Source organism: Toxotes jaculatrix, chromosome 8 (assembly GCF_017976425.1).
Source record: "Toxotes jaculatrix isolate fToxJac2 chromosome 8, fToxJac2.pri, whole genome shotgun sequence".
Lineage (NCBI taxonomy): Eukaryota > Metazoa > Chordata > Actinopteri > Toxotidae > Toxotes > Toxotes jaculatrix.
In genome coordinates this window covers 19877338-19902710 of record NC_054401.1, presented here as the reverse complement: position 1 = coordinate 19902710, position 25373 = coordinate 19877338, and the positions used below count along the sequence as shown (strand labels likewise).

At 42.1% G+C, this 25373-nt stretch overlaps 1 protein-coding gene across 1 annotated transcript in view; it reads right to left on the bottom strand.

Moving 5' to 3' along the window:
* The window catches only part of znf407 (zinc finger protein 407), a 143942-nt gene extending 122709 nt beyond the window's left edge, over window positions 1–21233 (bottom strand). The window contains exons 1-4 of the mRNA XM_041045108.1: window positions 21155–21233; window positions 18669–19377; window positions 16230–18473; window positions 10255–10369 (exon numbers count right to left, since the gene is read on the bottom strand). Of these exons, the coding sequence (XP_040901042.1) occupies window positions 10255–10369; window positions 16230–18473; window positions 18669–19314 (3005 nt within the window). The 5' untranslated portion in view covers window positions 19315–19377; window positions 21155–21233. The remainder of the gene's footprint in view (window positions 1–10254; window positions 10370–16229; window positions 18474–18668; window positions 19378–21154) is intronic.
* Between the last annotated feature and the right edge of the window lie 4140 nt (window positions 21234–25373).

Here is a 25373-nt window from a genome sequence, read left to right as displayed (position 1 = left end):
CAAATATCAGTTGAGATAAATGTTAAAAGAGTCACAGATTTAAAGAAACCTTCCAACAGAACGAACAGAATCTTAATTGCATTTCATTCATGCAAGAGATGCACATGTACCACACACCAGGCAGTCACATTTTGCAAATGATATCTGCGACTGTGGGTTTCTAGCAAGTTGAATGGCGCCATCTAATGTTCAGTAAAAAGACTGCAGGTCATGAGCACCGGCATCTGTTTCTTTGAGCTTCAAACTGGACTCAAAGAAACAAATTGGTTTTGGGTTCTACTTGAAGTTTACGTAGCCTGTAAAAGTATTCAGATTTTTCCTGGGGGGCTTGGACGGCAGCAGGCAGACTTTGAAATGACCATAGAACCGGGGAGAGTGAACCCCCTTAATTTGAAATTTAACTGTAATAGACACAGAGCTATCAGTGCCGAAGCATAATCCTGACCTCTGTTTGTTTTGCTGAATAAACAGAAAAAAATGAGTAAATGCTTCCTCTTCACAAGCCGTGCTCCTCCTCATCTCGCTCAACGTTTTTTTTTTCCTGCGGGGTAATCGATGTGTCAGCGTTTTCACGGCCGGCTGCAGGGGTTCAGACCCACGCCTCGGTCTGGAGGAGCCTGGTGGCGCTGGGGTTAACACAGTACAGTCTTGGAGGAGAGCAAAGACAATGCGGCTGACAACGGGGTCTACTTCTTTTCTGGCCACATGTCCACTCCTCTTTCCTGCTGGCCTGACACTTGTAGACGGCAAACAACTCCCCATACACATTTCCCTCCTTCTTACACTTTATCCTCCTCAAAAATTTACCCCCATATGCCCCTGCCAGGAGCTTCGACGCAATTTGGTGGCAACTATGCTGATGAAGAGATTTTGGTGGCAGCCACAAAGCCTGATCCTAACCTCCTCCACCACTAAACCCAACATCAGCTGCTGAGGCCACGGAAGATGCAGGGAAACAAACAGTGAGACATAAAAGAGACCCGACATGCAGTATAAAGTTTTAATAACTTTGTTGCACCACATCTGAAATGCAAACACATTAAAGTGGACACAGTGCCCCTCTCATTAAATACACAGCCATGCAAACATTATCTACCCCTCCACCCACCCACACTTGCATAAACACACACCAAGACCTCATTGCCTTTCTGCATCCATCCAACGGATGCCACCAACAAGCCTTGGGAGTTTTTCTACAGGGGTGTTTTATGGGTCCCACGGGGCTCAGAGACAGTGAGATGTGGCTATAGCACACAGAGGATCCCAGTCAAGGACACAGGCAGCATCACTCACTCCGCCATTATTTGCTCATATTTAAAGCTGGGGGAGGCGCACCGGCCACCTGAGGGACTGTAGCTACACATGCAGAGGAGGATGGGTGATTTCAGAGTCCGACGGGTGTACTGAGCGACTGAGGGGTAAAGGAGACGCAACACAGGAAAGGGAGAGAGAGAGAGAGAGAGAGGGAGTGACGGAGGGCTTTATATGTCAGCCCTGTGATACCAGCGTTTTTATGGCCGAATATTTTTCCTCTTGTCAGAGCTGGATAAGGAATCACCATAAGGTTGGGGAGCATGAATATTGCCCTTGAGGGCCCACTGTGGCTGCTCCTGTTTATGGTTGAGTTGCAATCAGCCACCGATTCAGGACCCGCAACCCCTCATTCATCCACGTCAGCAATTAATCAATTAAACGGGCAGCAGGGAGGAGTGGGATCGCATAGGTGTGTTAATACAATAGCCTGTTAAGGTTGATGTAATTTCATCACTAATGTCACCCATTCATCACGGCTTATTATCTGTTTCACAAAGACAATGGTCAATATGACTTCATAAATCTGAGAATCATGGGGTTCTTGTGATATTAAGCCTGAAGGATGCTATGAAATGATGAACGACAGAGCATAAGACCCAAAGTTTAAACCCACTGAAACAAGAGGCAAATCTAATGTGAGAGATTATAAAACAGGAGTAGAGACATTCTGGGTAATCACTCTGTAGATCTGTTTTAAAAATGGAAACTTGTTTATAAAGATCACAGCTAACAAACACCATCTGAGAACAGTCTTGTCCGCAGATAATGTTTGTTTCATAATATATAAATCACACAGCTATCCTTATTCTAAGACTGTCAAGAATGGAGGCTGTGAAACGTCTACACTCTGTCCCTGATTAATCTTCATGTGTTGAAAACAATAAAAATTAAGCCACACTGCGGATTCATGCCGGCCCCCAGACCCCACTTAAGAGAACCACAAACAGGATCTTACAGATATCCTGCTTGATGAAACTACAACGTCACATGTACAGCGTTTTATCATAGAGGACAGTGAGTGTGTGGCTCCGTATAAAAGTGAAGTAGTAAATGGATGGGTTTGTGTAGGCGGAGGCCCTGTCCGCTTGTGTGCCTGGTATGAGCATGTGTGGGCCAGACCACATGTGATACACAAAGCGAGAGCGGTATTTGGCGTACCAATGGATATGAGGGCTTGTATCGCTAACACTGTTTTTTGGACTCAAGCCACTGACAGCTGACAGTTTGTGCCAGTATTTCATAACTTTAACTTTAAATATCTAAAAACTTCTCCATGAGAACTTCATCTGAGTTAGGGGAGAAGCCTTGGACACAACATTGTGACAGTGGTATGGGGAACACAGTACTATAATCACACTGTTAGATACTAGTTAGTGGCTCTCCAAACCACTTTTGTCCCGTTGCATTTCTTCTTTAAAGATTTAGGCTGGGCCAGACACTGCTGATGTTGTGCGCTTGTAAACCTCATTGAGACACCATAAGTAATACTGGGCAATACAAATTAACTTAACTTGACCTAACTCCTAATCATAACCATTATCTATGGATAATTGTTTGGAATCCGATCAAATTGTTTTATTTGACTTAAGGGCTTGCCTCAGACAATCAGTGTTGCGTAGATTAATTGTACAATAAATACAGTACACAATCAAACAAAGACTGGCTGACGTCCAAATATTTAACAGAAGGCCAATACCTGCCCTGTAGATCGGTCTAATGCTACTAACAGCTTCAGTCAGACACAAAGAGCCTCCCTTCTACCCAAGCCAACATTTCCCCAGCACTCCCAGCAGGTACATCAGCTCAATTATGATGATGGCAATGACTGATTGCATTTTACCTCTCCCCTGTTCCCCCAATAAGTCTGGCCATCACAGAGTGAGAGAGAGAGAGAGACGGAAGAAGAGAAGGAGAGGGAGAAAGAGCGCGAGAGAGACAGAAACAGAGACAGCAGCGTCATCTCCGGTGAGCTACAAGAATCCCAGATGCCAGTCTCCGGGACGGTATCAAACATCTCGGTGGCAGACTCGCCATGAAAATAATCTATACCTACAGGAAGTCAATTAAAAAATGCCAGGGGAGATTAAGAGCAGCGTGACAGCTTTTCGTCAGGCCACGGGTTTGTCTGGGAGAACCAGCGTGTTGCGTGGCTGCTGTGTGAGTGAGTGCAAGGTAAAGTGTGTGCGTCGGTAGTAAAGACATTAGAAAGCGGGCAGCGGTGGTGGTGGAGGGAGAAGACAGTTGCCAAACACCCTTAAAAGCCCCCTCATGAATATTAAAAAGGCCCTTGGCAGACGGCAGCTCTGCCACAAGTTTGCAAACCAGCGTAATGTGTCTGTTTGCGCTGAGAACGGGCTCAGTCCGGATATCAATTAAATCAAGCGTTGTCAGTCTGATAGCCCTCTCAATGGAGGGACAGCCCATTCCCCTCTACACATCAGCTCAGCTTTGTGTCAACCATCCATCTCTCATCCTCCCCTTCGCTTCCTCCTCTTTCCCGGTTGCCATCTTTATCAACCTCAACTCACTCTCCCTCTCTCTCTCTGTCTCTTTCTCTCTCCCCTCCTTCTCCCCTTTTACTCTCTCCCTCTCTGTCTCTCAAGCAGCCGGTAACTGAATGCAGAAATTACTCTCCCCTCCACCTTTAACTCCCACTAAATCTTTCGCCTTTTCCACTTTGCTGAGCAGCGATATTTTATTCCTCCATCAAATATGCATCCCATTAATTAAGTTAAATTACTCCTGACTGCCAAATATCCCCTGCCCCGATGGGTGTCAACACAGAAATGCATGACTGTGAACCTGCAATGACACGGCCCCAACACTTAAACATGAGTTACAGCCTTTTCCAGCTCCATCCATGGGCAGATTACCAGACACTTTGGGCTGCTGGAATTAAGCACCATTCGCTCCTTCCCCTCCACCCAGCTTTTTAATAAGTGCACAATGGATGACACTCGCACTTCTGACAATGAGAGGACTGATATTTTAATTACACCCCTTTTTTCATCTGCCTTCCTCTTCATCTTTTAATTGCTGCTGTTAATCACTCATTAACTTCCCTCTCTTTATTTTTTCTCCTATAATATACCTATGACATGATTAGCTCTATAGAATGGATTGTTCAGCAACATTTTTAAAACAATTCAGCGACTTTAAAGGATAAAGGTTGTACTTCTTTTATGCAGGACCCAGTTTGGGGTGGAGGGTAATGTGTAAAACAAATGTTTTACACGTTTCTCTACTGAATGGAGCTAATTTGTCTTTGTTGGCACGTATTAATCATCAGAAAATTCAAAGTGTATAAATTCTATCACGATAGGGGCCTGAAAGTTAGATTACTGCTCTTTTTTTTTTCATTTTTATCCTGAAAGTGCTTCAAGTTGAGATTTTAACAAAACAAAAAGTGATAAAAAGCTAAGAAAGGCTGAGGCCACAAAAAGTTTTAATTTTTTAGAAATGAAGCTACTGAGATCATACATAGTGCAGACAAAGCCTCTTAACTTAGACAGTCCTCAAGAGTCATATAACTAACTATCATGAGCCTATGTGCTGTGCTGGCTCCCTAGCTTAACGACTGATCTTGCCGTTTAGCGCCTGGACCCAATGTTTTGTTTTTGTTTGTGTTTGATTAAAGGGAAATGCTTTGATTATGAAGCCCCCAGGCCCCTGTTCGGGGCCCACTAAAGAATATGAAATTGTTATTAAAACCTAATAGGACTGATCTGCTGACAGAGATTTCTCTCTTTGTCTCTCGCGTTCAGCGATGCTGAGCGGGGTCCCATTCAAACTCTTCAAAAGCCTCCTTTCACCAACATGAGACTGACCGAGCTAACACACTTTATCTCCCTCATGTACCTGTGCTGTGTAATTTCAAACACAAATTTAACAGCATTCATTGCCTTTATCTGCTGAGTATTCATAATCCAAATTCTACTAATGAAGCCGTATGTTTGTTGTCATCTCTTCATCTGAGAGACATCTGCGAGGGCAAGTCACTTGTGAGGAAATAAAGTTTGAGAATTCAGCTGCAAAACATGTATAAAAAGTGTAAAACTGTACACTGCTGGATATATATTGATACATCGATGCTGTCTAGAATTGATTTCTCTCTCTCCTCTCTTTTTCCTCGCATGCCTTTTTCTGTGTGTGCATGTCTGCCTGTGCATGAGTGTGTTTCTATTGCAAAAAACATTAATTTTACAAACATCAGCCCAAGGCTACTAAACACATCCAATCCATTATGCTGCGCTTTATCGTGTTATGGGGGGTAACGGGCTGTAAAGCTGTCTTGGTCATAAAGAGCGATCGCAGAGTGCCGAGTCAAACCAGAACGCCGAGCTCTCCAAGCCATACGCAGCCCTCGTTATCATCAGACCAGCTCCTTCACATACTTAACCTTTCCAGACCAGCCTTTCTGCATTATTTTCCAAATGACCTTTAGCGTTACTTATTTCATTTCCGATAATGGCACACTAAATTTAGTTAAATGCATCAGAGCAAAATGTGTTTATTTAGGTGAAGAGGACTAGAGTGACTGACAAGGACCATGTTCCCAGACACAAACTCTGAAGTGTCCAAAGAAGTAAACATTGATGGGAATAAATACCAGGTGCTGTGTCTGATGAGCACACATAATTTAGATGGATGAAAACTAATTATAAAAAAAGAAATAAATATATAATATATAATAATAATAATAATAAAAATAAATCAATAAATAAAATAAAAAGGACATACACATCTAGAAGAGGAGGACATACAATAGATATATGAACATGTGGTTGCCATTTCATCTCTATACAGATGTTCAGGGATGGACTGAAGGGCATAACCTCTGGATCAAGGTTAGGGGTAGGGTTATGGGTAAGCTATTTATTTAGCTCATAAATTAATCTATATATGAGGTAGATTCAAACGGAAATCATCATAACCAGTGTTACACAAAAGTAAATCTGACTGGTGGTAGTCTCCCTTGACGGGATCATATCAAAAGTTTATACTGTTTTATTTCACATGCCACCAAGTGCATATTTACAGGTATCTAAAGGTTGACAAAAATACTAATGAAATATGCAAACACAAAAGGCGTACTGAATCTGAACTGTCTGAGGAAAATAGTTTGTGTTTACATCTGTTGTGTGTTAATGAATTCAGATTTCCATTTCCTGCCAACACATGGTGCACGCTCTTGGTCACAAACAGCTAAACGATTTAGGACAGCATCAGCTTTCAAAAGGTCTAACTCTAACATAAATATGTAGCTACCCTGGAGCTGTTGTATCACAGACACAATCCCACTGCCTGCAAGGAGCAGTGTGTTTAACGTCCTTGCTGTATAAGCAGAGGGGCTGGGGTGAAGGGATCTTAGCGAAATCGCTAATGTACGTGATGATTAAGTGTAACTCAAATACCGAGTGTGTTGTTCATAGGCCTGACAGGCAGTAATTTGGTGTATTATATTCTGCAGTTTTAATTGCACGCCACCAACGTGTCCCTCTGACACGTTATGAAGCGATGATGTACAATTATTTCGGGGCGGCGGGAGATCAGTGGAGTGACATTATAATCATCCTCATAGGGATCCCTCTCTTCATCTGCAACAACCATTAATGTTTAAATGGGAGGAAGGGAAGAAAAAAAAAACATAAAAATAGTTCTCAGGGAGTTCTAACCAGAATCTGTTTGAGGATTATAGAGAATCACGTCAGGGGAGAAGGAGAGGGGTGTGGATAGACAATAGAGGGGCTGAGTTAAGTGACGGCTTTCTCTGGATAAGCAGCAAGCTAAGATGTTTCTCCACTGTCACTGCCAGGCCTCACACTACTCATACAGGCCCGGGCATTAAGGCACATTACAGCGGATGAGCCACGCAGGGCGGAACTGATGGGCTATTCTGGGAACAGACCAGACAATCTCACAAGACAGGGGGGACATAAAAACCCTGACATGAGCCAGCCCCATCCTGTTAACAGTCAAATCACACACACAACACCCAACATGAAATCATGACTATATATACTCTCTCCAACACTAAGTCAAGAAAACTGAGACAAGGGAGGGAGAGAGGGAAGGAGAAACACAATGCAGCCTTCTCCACAGAGAAGACAAACTCTGGCACGAACTTTCTGTGTGGCGAGAAAGCAACGGTTTTTAAGTTTTGTTCAAATTCCTGAAGTGACACTAGGAAACGGGCAGCTTATGACCCATAATCATAAAATGGCAGTCCACAAGAGGACAATCCATGTCCATGATAGTGTTAATACCTCTAAGGCCCAGGCTGAGATATTAAACCAATGCCTCAAAGCATTTAGACTGTTTATGCATAATTTAACACCTACAACAACACTGGACGTCCGTTGCATCTTTGGGGAGGACGAGAGAGCGGGAGGGTGGAAATGCTGAATCCAGGGCCTTTCTGGTGATGGAGGAGAGGAGGAGGAGGCTCATTAAGTGGCCGAGCCCCACTGTGGACAAAACATGCCGGGAGGAAACACAAGAATCTGCCGTCACACATGCTGGAGGATTTTTTTTTTTTTTTTTAACCAATTAAATATGAGAAATCTTATCTTGCATGCTAACAGCCAATTTGTGTTTTTCTGCTGTTTTTGCACCTTAAGAGTTCTTTATAGGCAAATTAAGACAGATCTAAAAACAAAGATAGGCCGACACATCGGAAGAAACAGAGACAAACAGACATCTCGAAGTGAGAGAAACGGTGAGGCAGAGACAGAAAGCCTATAAAGTGTTAGCAGTGATGAGCAAGGCTCTGACCAGCACACTCAGGTTTGATTGGCAGCATGGTCAAGGGTTCCAATCTGTCTTGGCCTCGCATTTGCATTTGTTAATTAAATGCCACAACAATATGATCTTTAACAATCAACAACTTCCCCCGCTCCTGAGAAGAGACCAGCGGCAGCAGGCTGAAGCTAAAGTGAGGTGGACAGCTAAGGTGCAGCACATACATTCGCTCACAGTGTCAGCGCCGAGGTAATCTTCTAGTCTGAAAGTTTAACGAGGAAAACACAGCAATCGATGGCGGTGAAGAGAGATTTCTTTTAGGGAAAGGAAAATAAAGAAAAGAAAACACACACACACAATATACTGAGCTGATGCTCTAAACAAAATGGCGAGAAACTAAACCCACAAAACTCCATGCCCCATGGAGGCCCAAGAGTATAAAAGAATGAAATAAATGAATGAAGTCCAAATTTTATATAGTAAAAAAAAAACAGCTCAAACATAGTCCTGTGCTGCCTGAAATGATAAATGGTGATTACAGAGAAAAATCCCCCCAAACTTTTTTTTTTTTTTTTTTTTTTTTTGGTTAAGCGAAATGCTGCCCCGTCATTAGTATCCACAGGAGAATGCAGAGCTTAATCGCACTATAATCTCACTTTTCTAGGTCACCCAAAACAAAACGGGTAATCACATTACGCATTACACCTGAAACATGGCCATCCATTAGTAACGTGCTTTAGATTCAGATTAAGGACATATAATCAAACGTGAAAAGTTTGAGGAGGGGAGCAGGTTATGTGTATGTATGGCTTTGGCCTTAATGAGGGTGTTTCTGGGGGTTTCTTTGTGTTTGCTGCTCTTTAGTCAAGAGGAGGGATGGCCCGGTGATCAGTCAGTACTGAAAGCACACACAGGGTCGATTTGTCACCAGTGGCTGGCACTGGCAGCACGCGGCTCCTCCATCCACATGATTTGTGAAACCAGGGGCTGTATTTAGTAGTCCCATTTAAAGGCATATTGGAGAACTGTTCCGTATGTATATGTGTGTGTGTGTGTGTGTGTGTGAGTGTGTGTGTGTGTGTGTGTGTGTGTGTAAAGCTAGATGCTTGGTCAAAGCCCAACACATTTGCAGCACTTGGGAGGAGAGGGTTTCAGCTGGAGGGCTTGTGAAACATGAGCCGTTCCTCTCATTAAAGGAGAAGCTGTGTTTAAACCAAAGCTTGTTTGCTCCTGCTGTAATATGTTTGCGAACATCAGCGGGAGCAAATAAACACATTCGCTCTGCTCGGCTTTAGAAGAACAAAATAAGCCTGCGACTGAACTAAATGGAACGGTTTACACAGAATTACACAGAGGGAGAAACTAATAACTCTACATATGTCTTCATCTTAGTGAGTGGGTAGCTGCAAAAGCTCAATGGCACAAAGCTGGAAATCCCACAATTTGCTCTATTCCCCGACTGCATGTTAAACAGCTTAACACGTCCATTTGAACATGGCAAGGCACTGAGGAGGTCTACCACGGGAATGAAACGAGCTGAACACAACATATGGTCTACATGTAGGGGGTACAAGGTAGTAGGATAATAACTGTACTCTTGCACTACTGGGTATTTATAGGCTTGTGGTTACCTACATAAACTTCCAATTAGGATTATTTGTACAGCTGAAACTGTGAAGAAGGTAAAATAAACTCTATTTCTTTTACCTTTAATTCATGAGAAAGGTTGACCAGGAACAATGCATTTGTCTTTTTAAGAATGGCCTGGGAGCAGTTAAAGGTTAGAGAAAGTTTATTCACACATTAAGGTGAGACTATTACTAATAATTTTTTTAACTGTTTTTTGGTCTGTGCTGCCTTTTTTTCATTTTCTTGCCTAAATAAATATTAGCAGATGTGTTTCACCTAGAATACTATGGTGCCAAAAGGACACCAAGGTTCTCTGAATACAAACTAATGAAATTCGTTGGATTAGCAGCTCATTTAGACAGTGTGGGAGAAGGTTTTAATGATATATATTTCTTTTTTTTCCAGATCAAAATCTCACAATTTAAAAAACAATCTGCCTCAGATTAGTAGCAAACCCATCCCCCATCTTAAGTTGTCTTGAATTATAAATTAGCTATTTAAAGTGCCAGTTTAAAAAAAATATATGTGTTTTTCAGCTACTTTTGAAAGCTGTTTGTTCATGTAACTCACCCACAGATGTCGCATTTGTACTCTCTCATGCCAAGGTGTCTCTTCACGTGGTTCCTGGCATCTCCGAGCTGCGCGGTTGCAAAGTTGCAGATCTTACACATGAAGGGCTTAGATCCTGCAAAACAAAGTAAGGACAGTTCATACGCTGCAGTAATATTATGTTTGAAAGAAGTGGCGAGTTTAATAGAACATGACTGTATAACAGCTGGGCAGAAATTAGATTTTACACTACACATAATTTTTTCAATGCCGGGCTTTGACTGTTATTAGTTCTGTGCTAGGACTTCAACCTACTTCACAGCCATAAAATGACTTAAGAATTATAAAAACAGATGCCCTAACTCCAGTCCCCATAAAAACTACAGTTACACTCCAAGTGTCAGGCGTCTCTTCTTTCACTCTCTATCTATCCTTGTCACTCTCCTTGGTCTCTTACCTACTCTTCCTTTGCCTGTGGATGCTTAAATTGGATTCCAAAGGTCAGGGCGAATACGTAAATCAATTCTGCGTGTGCTCACCGGCTCCCGTTCCATCATTAAAGCGCTAATCACTCTGGCGGGCTTCACAGGGAGGTTTCTCCCTAATTATTGTCATTAATAAGTCCAAAGGGCGGGGTAGCATTTGAGAGAGTGGCAGAGCTTCTCCCTGCCATTCGTCACTTAAGAGAAGAGCTGCGAGGGCTGATGCCTGCGCTGTCTGTGTGATGTACGTCTTCTGACTCAAGTTAAAACGGGGAACTGCGTCTTTCAAAATATATGTAGAAGAAATGTGTAAATGTAAAAAAAAAAAAAACATGAATAATACACATGATTCACCAAACTCTAAATACAAGCAAATATTTTAAAAATTTGCTAAAGCTAAAACCTACAGTTCCTTACTAAAATTAAACAGAAGTATTTGGGGAAAAAAATGGAAACTATACCAATTTTCCCCTAAACTATCCCTTGTTTTGGCAGCCTGAGCCAGATTTAGGCCAGCATTACACAGTGCGACGCTCCAATCTAAGTGGCAGGCTGGTATGATATCCACATACGCATCTTTGAGCAAACCCTCACCCTCTCCCAGTGAATATCCAAAGACGTTCTACAATATTTATTCCAGGGGCAGCCACTGATTTGATTAAGCACTTTGTGTAGATTACTAATTCGTTCATACACGGTTCACTTGCTGTGAGCTGGAAGTACGACACATCGAATTTTAAGCCGGTAACGAAGATTGAAAGGCAAGTCTGTGCTAACAAGGCCCATAAACACAAGGGGTGGGTGGGGGGCCACACATGGGCAACAGCAAAGCCAGCCTCTGCATTTCACATGTCCCTACAGTATACCACACACACACACACACACAAATCACTACACACACACTTACAAAGGCACATGCACAAGAGCAAATAAAGGCAGATAAACAAAAAAACCCTATACATAACCGCACACTTCACACCTAAATGTGCAAACACTTTCACACACACACACCAAGAAAAAAAAGTCGCACAACAAAATCATCAACACCCATAAAAAAACAAAAAGACATACACATTCACACCACTCCCACCATCACACCTACATACCTAATACATCTAGATTCAGAGCCCCACCTCACACCTATGTATGTGCATACAGAGACACACATTAAATTCACAAGACATAATCACCCATAGACAAACAGAAGGAGAGACAATAATTCTCTCTCCTTCTCACTCACACACACATCCTAAAGTTGAGGTGAGAGAGAGGCGTGTGGGAGGCTGATTTGTCCAGATGGCTGGCTGAGCATGAGACATGGCAGAAAGGAGAGAGATGTAACGTCCCTCAGTTCTCACATCTTATCACATTAATACTCCACCACTCCACTTAAACAGCCTCCGTGAAACTGAAATTGACCATCAATGCAGTGTCATGTTAAATTAATATTGCCATCCACATAGGGGCGATGCTTCCCTCACATCCCAGATGAGACAGGGAATGACTAATTCATTTCCTGAGAGAAGAACCTCATGCAATGTTTCACCACACACACACACACACACACACACACACAATGTGATAGCTTAAGCCTTGCACATGCCATACACTCCTGTCATAGCCTTAGCTTTAACCTTCAGGTTCAAAGGAAAACAAAAATACATGATAAGTTTATTTAAATATAAATGTGTGCTTTGTAATATTCATTTCTACGTCCAGTTAATTTACACTGTCAGTGTCCAAATTTACACCACAGGTTGGCTGCAGCCCTACCGCCCAGTTTGAGCAGCAATCTCTCTGTAAGGGTCACATATCCCGTCAAAATGTATTTTTATCACAAGACAAGGTGAGATATACAACCTAATCTTTTTTCAGTGAAAAAAACCAGGGATCCAACTTCCTGGGATTTCTCAGCCTTTCTCTAATGTCTTTCCAGTCTTGGACTGAAATGTCCTGAGAACTGTTCTGAAGAAGCTCTTTTAACCTGAGAATAGCATTCTCAGGAAGGCCTTGTTTACCATCCAACCCATTCCAATTCACTTTCTATGCCCAGGGTAGGTGGAAAAGTACAAAATCAAGATAAATATCTTTGCTGCATTATCATCCAGATGCCAGGGGCCATATCTGTGTTTTGTAATACTAGCTCTGGATCCATAGTCTGCTGATGTCTGGAATGTTATTAGAAATTGCTGGTGTTCGTATAGCTGGTGTCCAGTTATTAGCAGAACCCCCATCCAGCAATGATGGCAAGTGAGGTGGAAATTGTGTCTCTGAGTAGGAACTACAGGCCAGTGTCTGTGGGGGGCTCGGAGAGGGGGAAAGGTGCAACGGGGGAAACTGCTCTTGCGATGGAGTTAAAAGCCACTTTTCACAGTTCTGGTCACCACTGTCGTCCCTGGCGTTTACCCCCTCCGCCATCCTCTGGAGAGTCTGTCGGATCCTCCCTAGCTCTCCAACAGTTCTACTGAGAGACAGATTGTCCTCCACTGCCTTCTTGTGCTTCTCTGCCAGCTCATCCAAAGACTTCTTAGGCCTGCACACTTTCCCTCTGCACAAACTGTTTCACCAGTTCCTCCACTGCCTGCATGGTGACCGCTGCAGCAGGAGGCACTGGCATGGAAAAACAGCAATTAAATCTAGAGCCGTAAGTACTTCAGTCTTGTACCAGTCTTCTTTCTATTTTCACTTTGTTCACCGTTGCAAATGCACACTTTTCTCCATCTGATGCTGCATCATTAAAAACCACTCTGGCATCGTATTTACATTTTGAATGTACTCCTTTTGACCAGTTTGGTCTAACCCTCTTGGGTCTGGATCAAGTTGTAAAATGTACTTGGGCTTAATAAGTAAGTGAGTAAAATATACATAATATGTCAATCTGAGGTTGCATCCATGTCGCATTCGCCCTCGTCACAGTGTCTCTGAGGGAAGACAATGCTTTCAGTAGAGATTTTGATGTCCCATGATGCTTTAAAAGTGATTTCAAATGCTTCTATTTGAATTAAAAAAAAAAAAAAGAAGAATCCTGACATGCCAGTGGCAGGCCAGTGGATCACTTGCTGTTTTACTTTTCAGTTATTTCTACAAACAAACATCATATCCTGTGTGTGAACATGCATGCAGAGCATGTGTGTCCATTATGTTAAGGCTCAGTCTGAGGTCAGACAGCTCTCTCCAGTGAAAAAGTGACCAATTTACCTCAAAATGCAAATTCCAGCTGTACCCTCATTGGCAAAATGCAAGCATGTGTACGTGTTTCCTTTAAGGGACAAATTGACAAATCTGCGAGCAGCCTCCCACTACCGTCTCCTGATTTCACTGATTAATCAAGTGAATAAAAACTAGGTCTTAATTAAAAGGATCTGGACATGCTCCCAGCCCAGAAACTGGCAGACCCCCACCGTGTTGCTCCACAGCCCCACAAACAAAGTCCCAGAATAAACGACCACCATATAAAAGGTGAATAATTCACTGTAATGAGGGAACTTAGCAATAACAACAACTTGCATATGTTGTCAAAAAATAAAGAGAAATAGGCGCTTTCCACAAATAAGAACAGCATAAATGAAAGTGGAAGATGTAATCTAATAAACAAGAACATAACTCAATTGAATAAAAAGAAGTAAACCTAAAAAAAACAAACTATACATCATTTGAAACCTGAGAACGTGCCCTTGACTTGAAGCCATCTGTTGAGACCTCAGCTTCACAGCTTTCATTTTCTTAAGTAACACTAAGAAAGTGACCTCAAAACTCAAGAATTATGACACAGGGTAAAATCATGAATACATATAGACGTACCGTTAATAAGAAGAAAGTGGGGGCTCAACATTAATCATCGGGAATTTAACCTCCAATTCTTACAGCCTGAAGCAATCTGATTTGAGCAGTAAGCAATCTGACTTTGGCACACAAGGTGACTGGCAGACATATTATTTTAAAAAAAGGACACAAATGTTCAAGTTTCCTTTAAGTTAAATTATTCCTCTGCCCCAGCAAATACAGAGGGTTTTCCTCTTACACTACTGAAATTAACAAGATATCAGGATATTTATAGCAGCACATTTTAGCCCATTGCAGTTATGGGCGTATGATGACATAATGGAGAGAAATCTGCACAATGTTTTATGCACTTGACCAGTATTCAGTGAGGACATGTAGGGAATATTATCTCTGGGGTTTCCGACTAGAGCTACATGACACATGAGCTACAATACCTGCACAAACCACCCACTGTCACTGAGTCCCGAAGTGAAACAATCCTATTTTATCTCCCATTCAACAGACACTTCATACGCACACAAAGACGCATTCACTCATGTACGCAAGTGGTGAGCACAGAGCATAGACTTCAATTAAAGTCCCATTAAAGTTTGGGCAGAAAGGGGGGCGGACCATAGAAGGCAGAGAAGGGCATTTATTGATGGCGCCCTCACATCTCGTTCCTGCATTAAGTTGATTTTAAAAGCAATTAATACACATGGTCAGGGAAAAGTAATGGAGCGCCCTATGTTCTTAACCTGCCGGACACTTCGCAGCCAAAGCCCTGAACAACGCAGCCCTGCTTTGCATTATAAATGACAAGATAAATTTTAATGGATTGAGGATAATCAGCTAGCCATGAAGGCTGACATATACACACATTCACTAGGCATACAAGTGCTCACACACATATACACAAACATGGACATACAGACACAAGGGAAATTAAAGGCTTTGAATACGTCTGCATTGATTATTTTAAATTATTAGCCCACCTCTCTTTGGACCTCCAATGCTTTTAGCCTAAGCTTTAACACATTTACAGAGACTTATTGACTATAATTACAACTGAGTCTTGGTAATGGACACATCAATTATGAGTCGCACATGTCTCTGACCAAGCGTTGCTCAGGGAATCCCAATCTGGGGTCCATTAGCGTCTCTCCTGCTGGTCTGAAGCTCAATCAATCTTTACCTTCATCTCTACTGAAACAGCTATTACCTGGCTGCAGTAGATAGTAGCCTTAACATTAGCCTGAGCTGCCAAAGAAGAGGCTGTATCTCTCCACTCAATACTGTTGTAGTACCTAAAAACAGAGGCCTAATAGCTGAGCAGCTACACAAAGAGATTACAGTTTTCCTTTTAGGATTTTTTAGCAAAACTTGATGTGTTCAAATGCTCATAAAATCCCTCAAAAAAACCACAAACCAAATTAGTATCAGTTACAGGAGGTTAAATGAATTATGCAGCAATTTGTAAAAGTTGCAAAATTGCTTTTAAGTAAATTAATTTTTACATTTTTCTGATCAAAATCTTATCTGTAGTCCATATAAGTTTATAAATGACATCACAGTGGATCTAAAATAAGTGTTACCAAGTTACTAGTTCAGTTCTATAAGTGATAATAGCTTTGACCAGCTTTTGCATGGAGTGCATAGTGCATTGGTGCATACAAAGACGGTATGTGTGTGAGATCCAAAGAGTAGAAGAAATAGAAAATGTGTGTGAGTAAACAGAGGCAGGATACATACCGGTGTGTGTGCGAATGTGGGCCAGGAAGGCCATGGAGTTGCTGCTCTTGCACACCTTGCCACAGTATTTACACACACTGCCCTGGTTCTCCTCACGCTCACGGTTGATCTGCTCCGTGTCCTCCATCACGTACTTGTTGACCTCTCTGAGGAGCTCCTCATGCTTCTCCTTAATGTGAACAAACAGTTCCTGCTCCGATTCGAACCGGTCTGTGCATTTCACGCACTTGAAGCTCGCTCCGCCTTCAGGCAGCTCCTCCACGCTGTTCTGCTCATTGCGGAGGTGGGCGGCGCTGGTCAGGTGCTGGTGCAGGTTGCTCTCGGTGTAAAACGACTTGCCGCAGACCAAGCAGTGGAAATGCTTCTCCTTGGACGGATGCTTCATCGAGATGTGGACGTTGAGGCCGCTGATGCCGTCTGCCATGAAGCCACAGTCCTCGCAGCGTATGCGAGAGCTGCTTCCTTTGGCTTCCTCTCTCACCTTCACTTCTTTGGGTTTGAGCTTCTTAACATATGCAGGACTGGTGGCAGGGAGGCCAGGGGGCACTGGTGAGCCTCCAGTCAGACATATCACAGCAGCTTCGCCTTCCAAAGCCAGACCGTCCTGCAGGGCCTGCTCCTGCTCAGCAAGGGTCTTCATGGATACAATGCAGGCATCAAAGGGAGGGGCTTTGGACAGTTGTGTATCTGATTGAGAGCTGTCGCTTTTTGTATCTACAATCATCTCATCAGCATTTAAATGTTCATCGTCGGACTGTTTACCCCCTTCCTCCTGGCTCTCTTGCTGTGCAGACTGGTCAACTGCCGACTGAAGGTCTTCTGAAGCCTGCTGGTGTTGCTTGGGTTCAGACAGAACCGCAAGTCTGACAGTCTGGTTGGTTGGACCTGATTCACCACCAGTGGAAGATGTAACATTCTCTGCTTGCTTCTCATCTGAACTGGCAGCGACATCGACAGGTCCTGTGGTGACAGAGGCTGCAGCTGTATTCTGACTTTCCATAGCTTGACTGTCATCAGAACAGGATTCAGACTCCTCTGTGGGGCTAGGAGGTTCACACTCAGGGTTAGAGTTTGACCCAGCAAGCTCAATGACATCCTTCAGCTTCAATGGGAGTGCCAAAGCTCTTTGTCCCTCACCCCCCAGTGGCTCCAAGTATTTCTGGCTTTTCTGTTTGTGTTTCTCTGTGTTTGCGTGGCGAGACATTTCCCTGCTCGTTACGGCATAGTAGCTACACGCTAGACAAACATACTCAAAATCTTTAGTATGCTTTCTCTTGACGTGGAGATGGAGCGAAGGCATTGACTGAGCAACAAAATCGCAGTGGCTGCAAGCATTAACAGAGTCGTATTTATTTTTTTTCTGGCTTGTGTCTGACTGAGCTGGCTCTTCTCCGCTGTGTTCTTTATTGTTAGATTCCTGCTCGATATCAGTGGCCTGTGAAGCTGTGACTGGTTCCTGGGCTTGCATACTTGTGGGTTCCTCTGGTGGCGCACTTGTGTGACTGTTGACTGGGTTCTTACTTGCACACTCCTGTGCACGTCTAACATGTTTCTTTGTGATACAGTGACGATCCATGTCTCCTTTGGTCACGCAGCTGTAGTTGCACAGAGTGCAGCTGTACCCATACTCCTTGCTGTGTTTACGGCGAACATGAACACTGAGGTTGGTAGCGTTGGACACTACCAGGCCACAGTAACCACAAGTGGTCGTGGACCCTTGCTTTGGTCTTCCTCTTTTCTTTTTGGGGGGTTCAAGCTCTGCATCTTCCACCTCAACCAACACAGCTTTAGCAGCCTGCACTGTCTCTTCAGTGTCCTCGTCTCCTTCTGTCAAAGAAGCTCCCCCTTCTCCAACAGGCTGAGCCTTATCATCTATATTTGCACCATCTCCAGCACTGTCTCTGCTGACGCACTCAACGTAGACTTCAAATGAGGAAGATTCCACATTTTTATTCCCTTTGTGCTGCTGCATGTGGCTGTCTGAGGACAGGTGGACGTCCATCCACTCAGGTGTGGCTGAAAAAAAGTTACATAATTTGCAGCGGTACCACTCCTGGTCCAGGTGTTTGACTCGAGCATGGCTTTCCAACAACGAAGCAGTGCTGACCCTAAAATCACAGTGCGCACACTTCAGCTGGAACCTGCTGTGCGCATGTTTGAGCGCCACTCGTGTTGGAGCAGCCTTCACGGGGCTGCCAGTGTCCTCACCGTCCTCTTCATCATCCATGTTCTCATCAGCGTCAACTAAAAGATATTTCAGAGAAACACTTTTCAGGTTCCATCAAACTACAATTAAACAATCCAGGTAAAAAAAAAAAGTCTGCAGTCATAACTTTGAATAATTAATGCATAAAGAATGAAAATATACATGTCTAAAACTTAACCATATTACCAATTATATTAAGTGAAAATTCACCCAAAAACTACTCAAATACTCACATGTGTATGGGGTGTCTTTGGCATGGTATCTCTGGATATGAACATCTAAAGGAGCCTTGTCCCTAAATTCTTGCCCACAGTAGTTGCAGGAGTAAATCATCTTAGGTTTGGGTGTTCGTTTGCTTATTCTTCTCCCTTGGGTAGGGATGACCTCCTCTTGATCTGCCTGCTGTTTGTCTAATACACTTTGCTTTTTAGTTAAACTCTTTTCATTTTCACTGTCTGCTGTTCTCAGTTCCAAAAGATCAGACTCCTGGTTCTGTTTAACCTCAGCACTGCTTTCTGTCTCCATGTCTGCCTCTTTTTGGTTTTCAGCTGCACTGGCATCACAGATACTTTCGCTTTTTGCAGCTGGTTTTGCACTTTTATCACTGTTCTTGGAGTTCTTTCCATGTTTCCGTGCATAGTGAATCTTCAGTGATCTTGGACATTTGGCTGAGAAGCCACAAATTGTGCAGAGGCTATCCTGGTCTTCAGGTACGGAGTCTGGCCACAGCTTTTCAACAAGCTCCTCATCTGTCTCATCGGGCCCAGCAGTCCTGCTGGGTGAGCGTCTTTTACTTTCCTCCATTTCCACATCATCTGGCTGCACCTTCCCACTGGTGTCACTTTCAGCCTCCTTCCCTGTTTTCAATGTTTTATCCATATCATATCCTGCAATAATTACATGTATTGGTAAAGTTGCTTTCTGTCTTCAATGCCGGACTTTCTGGAGGGAAAAAAAAAGAAAACAACAAACACTTTATTTCTGTCTGTAATTCTGTAAACAGGCTAAGTGCATCAGCCACAAATTGTGCAATCAACCACAACCTTCTGATAAGTGATCAATCCTTCAGCAACACTGCCTGACCAAACACAAGTAAATGTCGCCATCTAGTGCTTCCAGACACAAACTGTTGCCAGCATGAGAGCAGGCAGTTGACACAATGTCCACTAAAGTTACAATCACTAAAACATATGTCACTCCTGGTACAGTCACAGTGGTTTACACCTTTGTTGTCTTTTTTTGGCACAGATAAAATGTGATTTTATAATGGCCCAGAGAGCTCAATGCAACTTAATAAGTATTTTCTCTTTGCTTGTGTTTCCTACATGCGAAATTTCTTTTTGTCACACATATTGTAGTCAAACTGATGAACACGTTCCTTAATGTCCTGATGTTCAAGTAATCTGCAACTATTTTTTTTCTAAATGTGACGTGACATCTAAATGTCAAAGTGATGAAGATGTATTCATTTTCTTGTGCTTTGTTGCTTTTCTTAAACTCAAGCTCACTTAACCTTCATACAATATATTATTTGCATAAAATATAGGAGTCATCTTAAGCACTTGGCTTTTTTCTGCAATCTGTACGCAAATTATCACAAAGGCAAATGTGCTTTTTTAAAAATCCCTTACATTTAAATATTTGTGAAGATTTAAGTGACGGGGAGGACAATGTTCTTAATTCACATGTGTAGACTCTGCCTATTTGAATTCCCAAATCTAAATGCAGTATCAGTAAAATGATCTTTACAGGTTCAGACCAGGTTCTATGGTCTCAGGTCAAACCACCTCACCAATGAGTTCATTGTGCTCACTACTGCCATCTACTGTGTGTTTTGGTAGAGTACGACTACAGGATTAACAGAAGGCACAACACATCGACTTTGAATTTTCAGTAGTGTGCTACTAATATTAAGTTCAATGTAAGCCGAAATGAAGAGTGACTTCTGAACTGTGATGGATCTTAATTTGTCCCTTGGTTTATAACTGGGACTTCAGTATCACGATCCCGACTGAGAACGACTAGTATCCGAACAGAAGGCAGCGAAGTGGGTTGAGATCACAGTCGAGAGATGGATAACAAATGCAGTATCTGCCTCTGGTACAGCTCCGTCGCCGTTGAAACAGACTTCGAACACAGATTAGCCACACTGTCGACTTGACAACTCTTATTTGCTAACTTTGTCTGGGTTAATTTCCAGCCGTTTTAACACCAACTACCAAGCGTCCGATATTAGCTTAAAAGTAATGTTAGGTTAGCCGAACAGGTTCTTGACTGGACGTGAGAAACTGTAACGCTAAACATCCGTATTGCAGTGTGAAACACTATGTGAAAACTCTTTTCATACAGTAAATAGTGCTTGCATCAGGGTACAAATTAGGTTTACTTGTGTGTACTGCTATTGGTTACCGCGGCTAACATGCTAACTAGCAATATGTTCCATGCATGTACTTTGAGAGACGCTCAGCGCGTCCAATTAAATTGCTAGATTAGCTGTGTAATCCAATCACACCAGGACAAAGGCGGGTCTAGATCGCTGCAAGGCTTGGAAAACGACGGCAGCACAGAGGCCCAAAAAGGAGGCTAACATCGACCTCTAAAACAGTGGTCAATATTGCCAAATCAGAGCTTGAAAACCACACGGAGTGTCGCCTATCGTTTCAGTGAAAGTAACGCAATTAATAATTAGGTAAAACCGTTCAATGTTAAGTAAACTTACCTCTTGTTATACGACTATTTCCACTGTCCGCGCTTTTTGCTGCTAGACACAAATGGCGTACCGTAGCGCGAACCATGCGTCACACGACAGGGCGGCCTTCCTGCCCGCGGCTTCTCTCTTTTCCTATTAGCTGATTTGGTCAAGTGCTGCGTTTGGGTCTCATAGGAAAAAACGGTTATCCACACATAAAGTAACGCTAACACATTGTAATTTGTGACATTTGAAGACTCGTCGAAGAATGTTGGAACGCAAAGGGCGAAAGTTTTAAAGGTGCTCCTGCTGATGCCCAACAATGTAACTTACAATAAATCTAGTCAGGACGTGATGCGTTTAATGTCATGTTTTACACACACCAAGCAACTAGTTCTGTACCCGAGCAGTCAGGTGGAGCATGGTGCATAGATATGACATTTATTTGAGTATTTTCTTTAAATTAAAAAGTGGGGGAAATTATTGCATATGTTACTTAAGGAAGGCTGTTGACTTCAGGACTGACAGACATTAGGGGTCATTGGTATTTTGCATATAAAGAAAATAGTTCTGGTAATCTGTTTTTGGAAAGTAAAGAAAGAAAATTCAAGCCAGTGAATACGGAATTATTTTTTAAAGATGCAAATCTATCATCTTTCCCTCAAAGCCATTTCTTTTACCTTTCTCAAATGTCATCAGATTGTTAGGAAAATGCAGAGAAATATACATTTTTGTAGTCATTTAAAGTTGGTTCAGTGTGTGGCCTATATACAGAGGTTGTGTGTGTGTGTGTGTTTTCTCACATGGTCAGCATGTGATGAATCACCACTTCCATTGGACAACCAGTGTTAGCTTTATGGAAAGACTGAAGATGGATTAATGCATGGACATTAATTGATTAAGTAGTCTGACAGGTCAGGAGGTGATAAATGATACCTCCTACAATGAATACACAGTTTACTTTTGCAATAATTTTCTTTAATTCATCACAGTCAAAATTATATGACATGGATGGTTGGAAACACAGACCCCCCCCCCCCCCCCCCCCCCCCCTCCCCCATCCCCCATTTTTCATTAGGATTCATCATTCATTTTTCTCCATTAGTTGTCTATGAGAAGTGGAGAGGCTGGCTTTGGTGAACACTGCTTCGTTCTTTTCTATTTTTAACTGTTGTGCTTCTTTTAAAGTTTTGCTGTGAAATCAACAGACTAAATTTTGGTTTTGGAGTAAATTGTTTGAGTAAGTAGGAAAAAGTACATAAATATATTTTGTAATATTGGTTTTAAATATAAGAGTTATTCACATTTTCTCTCTAGCTTTCATAGTAATTTTATTTTTAGTTCCCTTGTATGTTACATGGTCACATTAAAGTCACATATTAGTCTCTTATAAAAGAACATCTGTGCTCTTTAAAGGTATCTCTTAAGGTCAGACCAGTTACGCCTCTCACTTTTTTAATACTTTTTTATAATAAATGTCTGTGTTAACCCAGGCGCATACATCAGACATACAAAGTGATCAAACCATGACATTGTCTCACAGCACATGCAAAATTGTTCACAGGCAACAACATTTAACTGAATTGGTTAAGGCAATTATCTCCACATAATTACTTTTAACTGACTTCATTACACCAAGTTACAATTACAAAATCAATCTATACAAACATACGCAAATGTGAGTATATATTTTCATATGCATATACTTTTAAACACATACCTCACTTCCTTGCTGCTATTTCAAAGTGATGTTCTATAAATAAATAAGGCCAAGAAAAGAAACTCAACTAAAGTCAACATCCTTAAATATTTTGCATTAACTGTATTTAAAGACCCTGCACACTCATGGTCCACCCACGCAGGTGTCTCTCAGGCTGTTTCTCAGTCTGTTGCCTGCTTAGTCCTCTTCTCAGGACTATGAGCCTAGGCAGACTGTGTTTGATAGGCCTTTTCACATCAGACATTTTGACTTGTCAAAGTAGGAAAAACATGTGCTACTAATAACATTAACAATGGCTGAGTTCTATTTAAGTGTCCCAGTAAGTCATGACAGCGTGACAGTGAGCCAGCATGAGCAATACCTCAATGCTTAAACTGAAGCAGCTAAATGGAATTCAGCCATCATTAATTTTATTATTTACACCTGTGTTTTTTACTACTTTGCACTAGCATAGTTTTGTTGTGCACCTTTGCCAGGGATAGAATTACGCCTTAATCACTCTTATTAAGGAGTTTAGTTTCCTCAAGTAACTTCAAACTGAGCAGATCTAATCAACCAGAATAACTGAGAACACCTGTGTGAGTCTGTGGGGCCTTTGAAAACCACTTAATGTGAAATTATGCTCTGTTAGTAAAAAGTTTCCACAGGGTCGTCAGTTGACTAAACCCTTAGCCCTAGCAAAGATCCGACATATGATATTAATAATTTTCAATCAAACGTTGAACTATCCAGTATACAGTCACACGTAATCACTAAGAGGGTCAAATTGTAACAGTGTTTCTGTGCCTTTATCCATATTTAGTGATGCTGTAAGGGCAACTGGCAGAAGCGCTATGCAGCTGTAGAGCCTGCAGTCTAAATGGAGTAGTCCTGTAGTCCCCATAGATGGTCCAAACTGGCACCCTCACTGATATAAAAGAAGTGGACATAAGACTAGGCTGAGTAGCTAGTCAGCTGAAAAAAGGTTGTGCTTTTGTTTCAATTTAACTATCTTCACGCCACTAGAGGGCACACTCTGCACATCTTTCACACATAGGCAATCTTCAGCCACAGCTGCAGTGTGTGTGTGTATGTGTGTGTATGGTGTCATGGCAACCACCGGAGACACATCTCACACAAAAAACAGTCTGCTGAAAGACAGGACTCTGTGCCAGAAACTGATAATGCTGTAATAGTGTTTCAGGGAATAGAAATAAAGAAAGAAACAGAAAACTCATGCAAACACAATTAGTTGAGACCAAGTAAGGTTCTTTTTAGTCTGAATTTACAGGGCCAGCCAAAATTAGACTTTAAATAGACTTCTTTTTACAGAAGGGTTTACAAGAACAGCACTTTGTTGATTTACATCTTATAGTTTTCTTCTATCAAATAAATGTCTGTCTTTATCCATGCTAGGGCTAAAAAATATGACATTCCTTTGTGGATGCATTATGTGTGGAAAATATTCACAGAACAAGCTGTACATGCACATAAATGCACCTGAGTCAGTGCAAGCACCTGCTAACTGCTGATTTATCCATTAATAAAACGGCTCAGTGGTTGTGAACTGTGATGTTGCTGTTCTAAAGAGTAAATTAAATTGTGTACTTGCTAACACCAAATGAATCATTCTCCATATAGCATCATTAAAGAGGCCTGGTGGTAACCATAACAATGAATGAATCATCTTCTTTTATTGAAGGAATATCCTGGTTAAATTCTATTTAAGATGCAGTAGCTAATTAGTGCTGTTCTAAACCCTCTACTTCTTTCTTGTTCCCAGTTTAGTAAAACCAGTTCCCACCATTTGCCCCAGCAGACTGGGTGTAGGCTCCAATGTGATGCTTCCAAAAAGATTATCTTTTCTTTTTTTTTGTTAAGTTGTAAAGGGGTTTCTGCAGTGGTGGTTAAGTGTTTTGCCAATACCATAAGCATTATAAATGGTAGTAATCAGTGTAAATAGGGCTTGTTGGTAAATCCAACCACTACCTGCTCCCTGCAGCTCAAAGCCATTTAGTCTTTCCCTTGCCACATGCTGGATTACAGTATGAGGAAATTTCCGGTACCTACTACTGTGTGTGTGTGTGTGTGTGTGTGTGTGTGTGTGTGTGTGTGTGTGTGTGTGTGTGTGTGTGTGTGTGTGTGTGTTTGATAGAGAGAGAGAGTTTTCCCTTCATTATTGTACCAGCGGCTGTCTGAGACCATGAGGTCACAGCAGCCCCAAAATGCATCACCTCACTATGTAAACACAAAGCCATGTTTAAAAGGTGAGTCTCAGAAAGGGGTGCACTGATGTTTGGGTTTAGTATGAGGGTTTTGAGGACACACACACAGTGAAAAAGTTTGCCTTTGATTTAGTCTGAGGGCGAATGTTTAAAGAAATGTAGAAGATATCACTGACCCACAACTGCACAGCCCCACAATATATAGTTTACTAAAGGCTTTTGAGGAGCATAACTGATCCTTTACATGTAAAATTGCACTCTACTAGTTTTATTTGCTAGTATTTGCTTTTAAATCAATATACATTGCTGCACTCTACTTATTTCT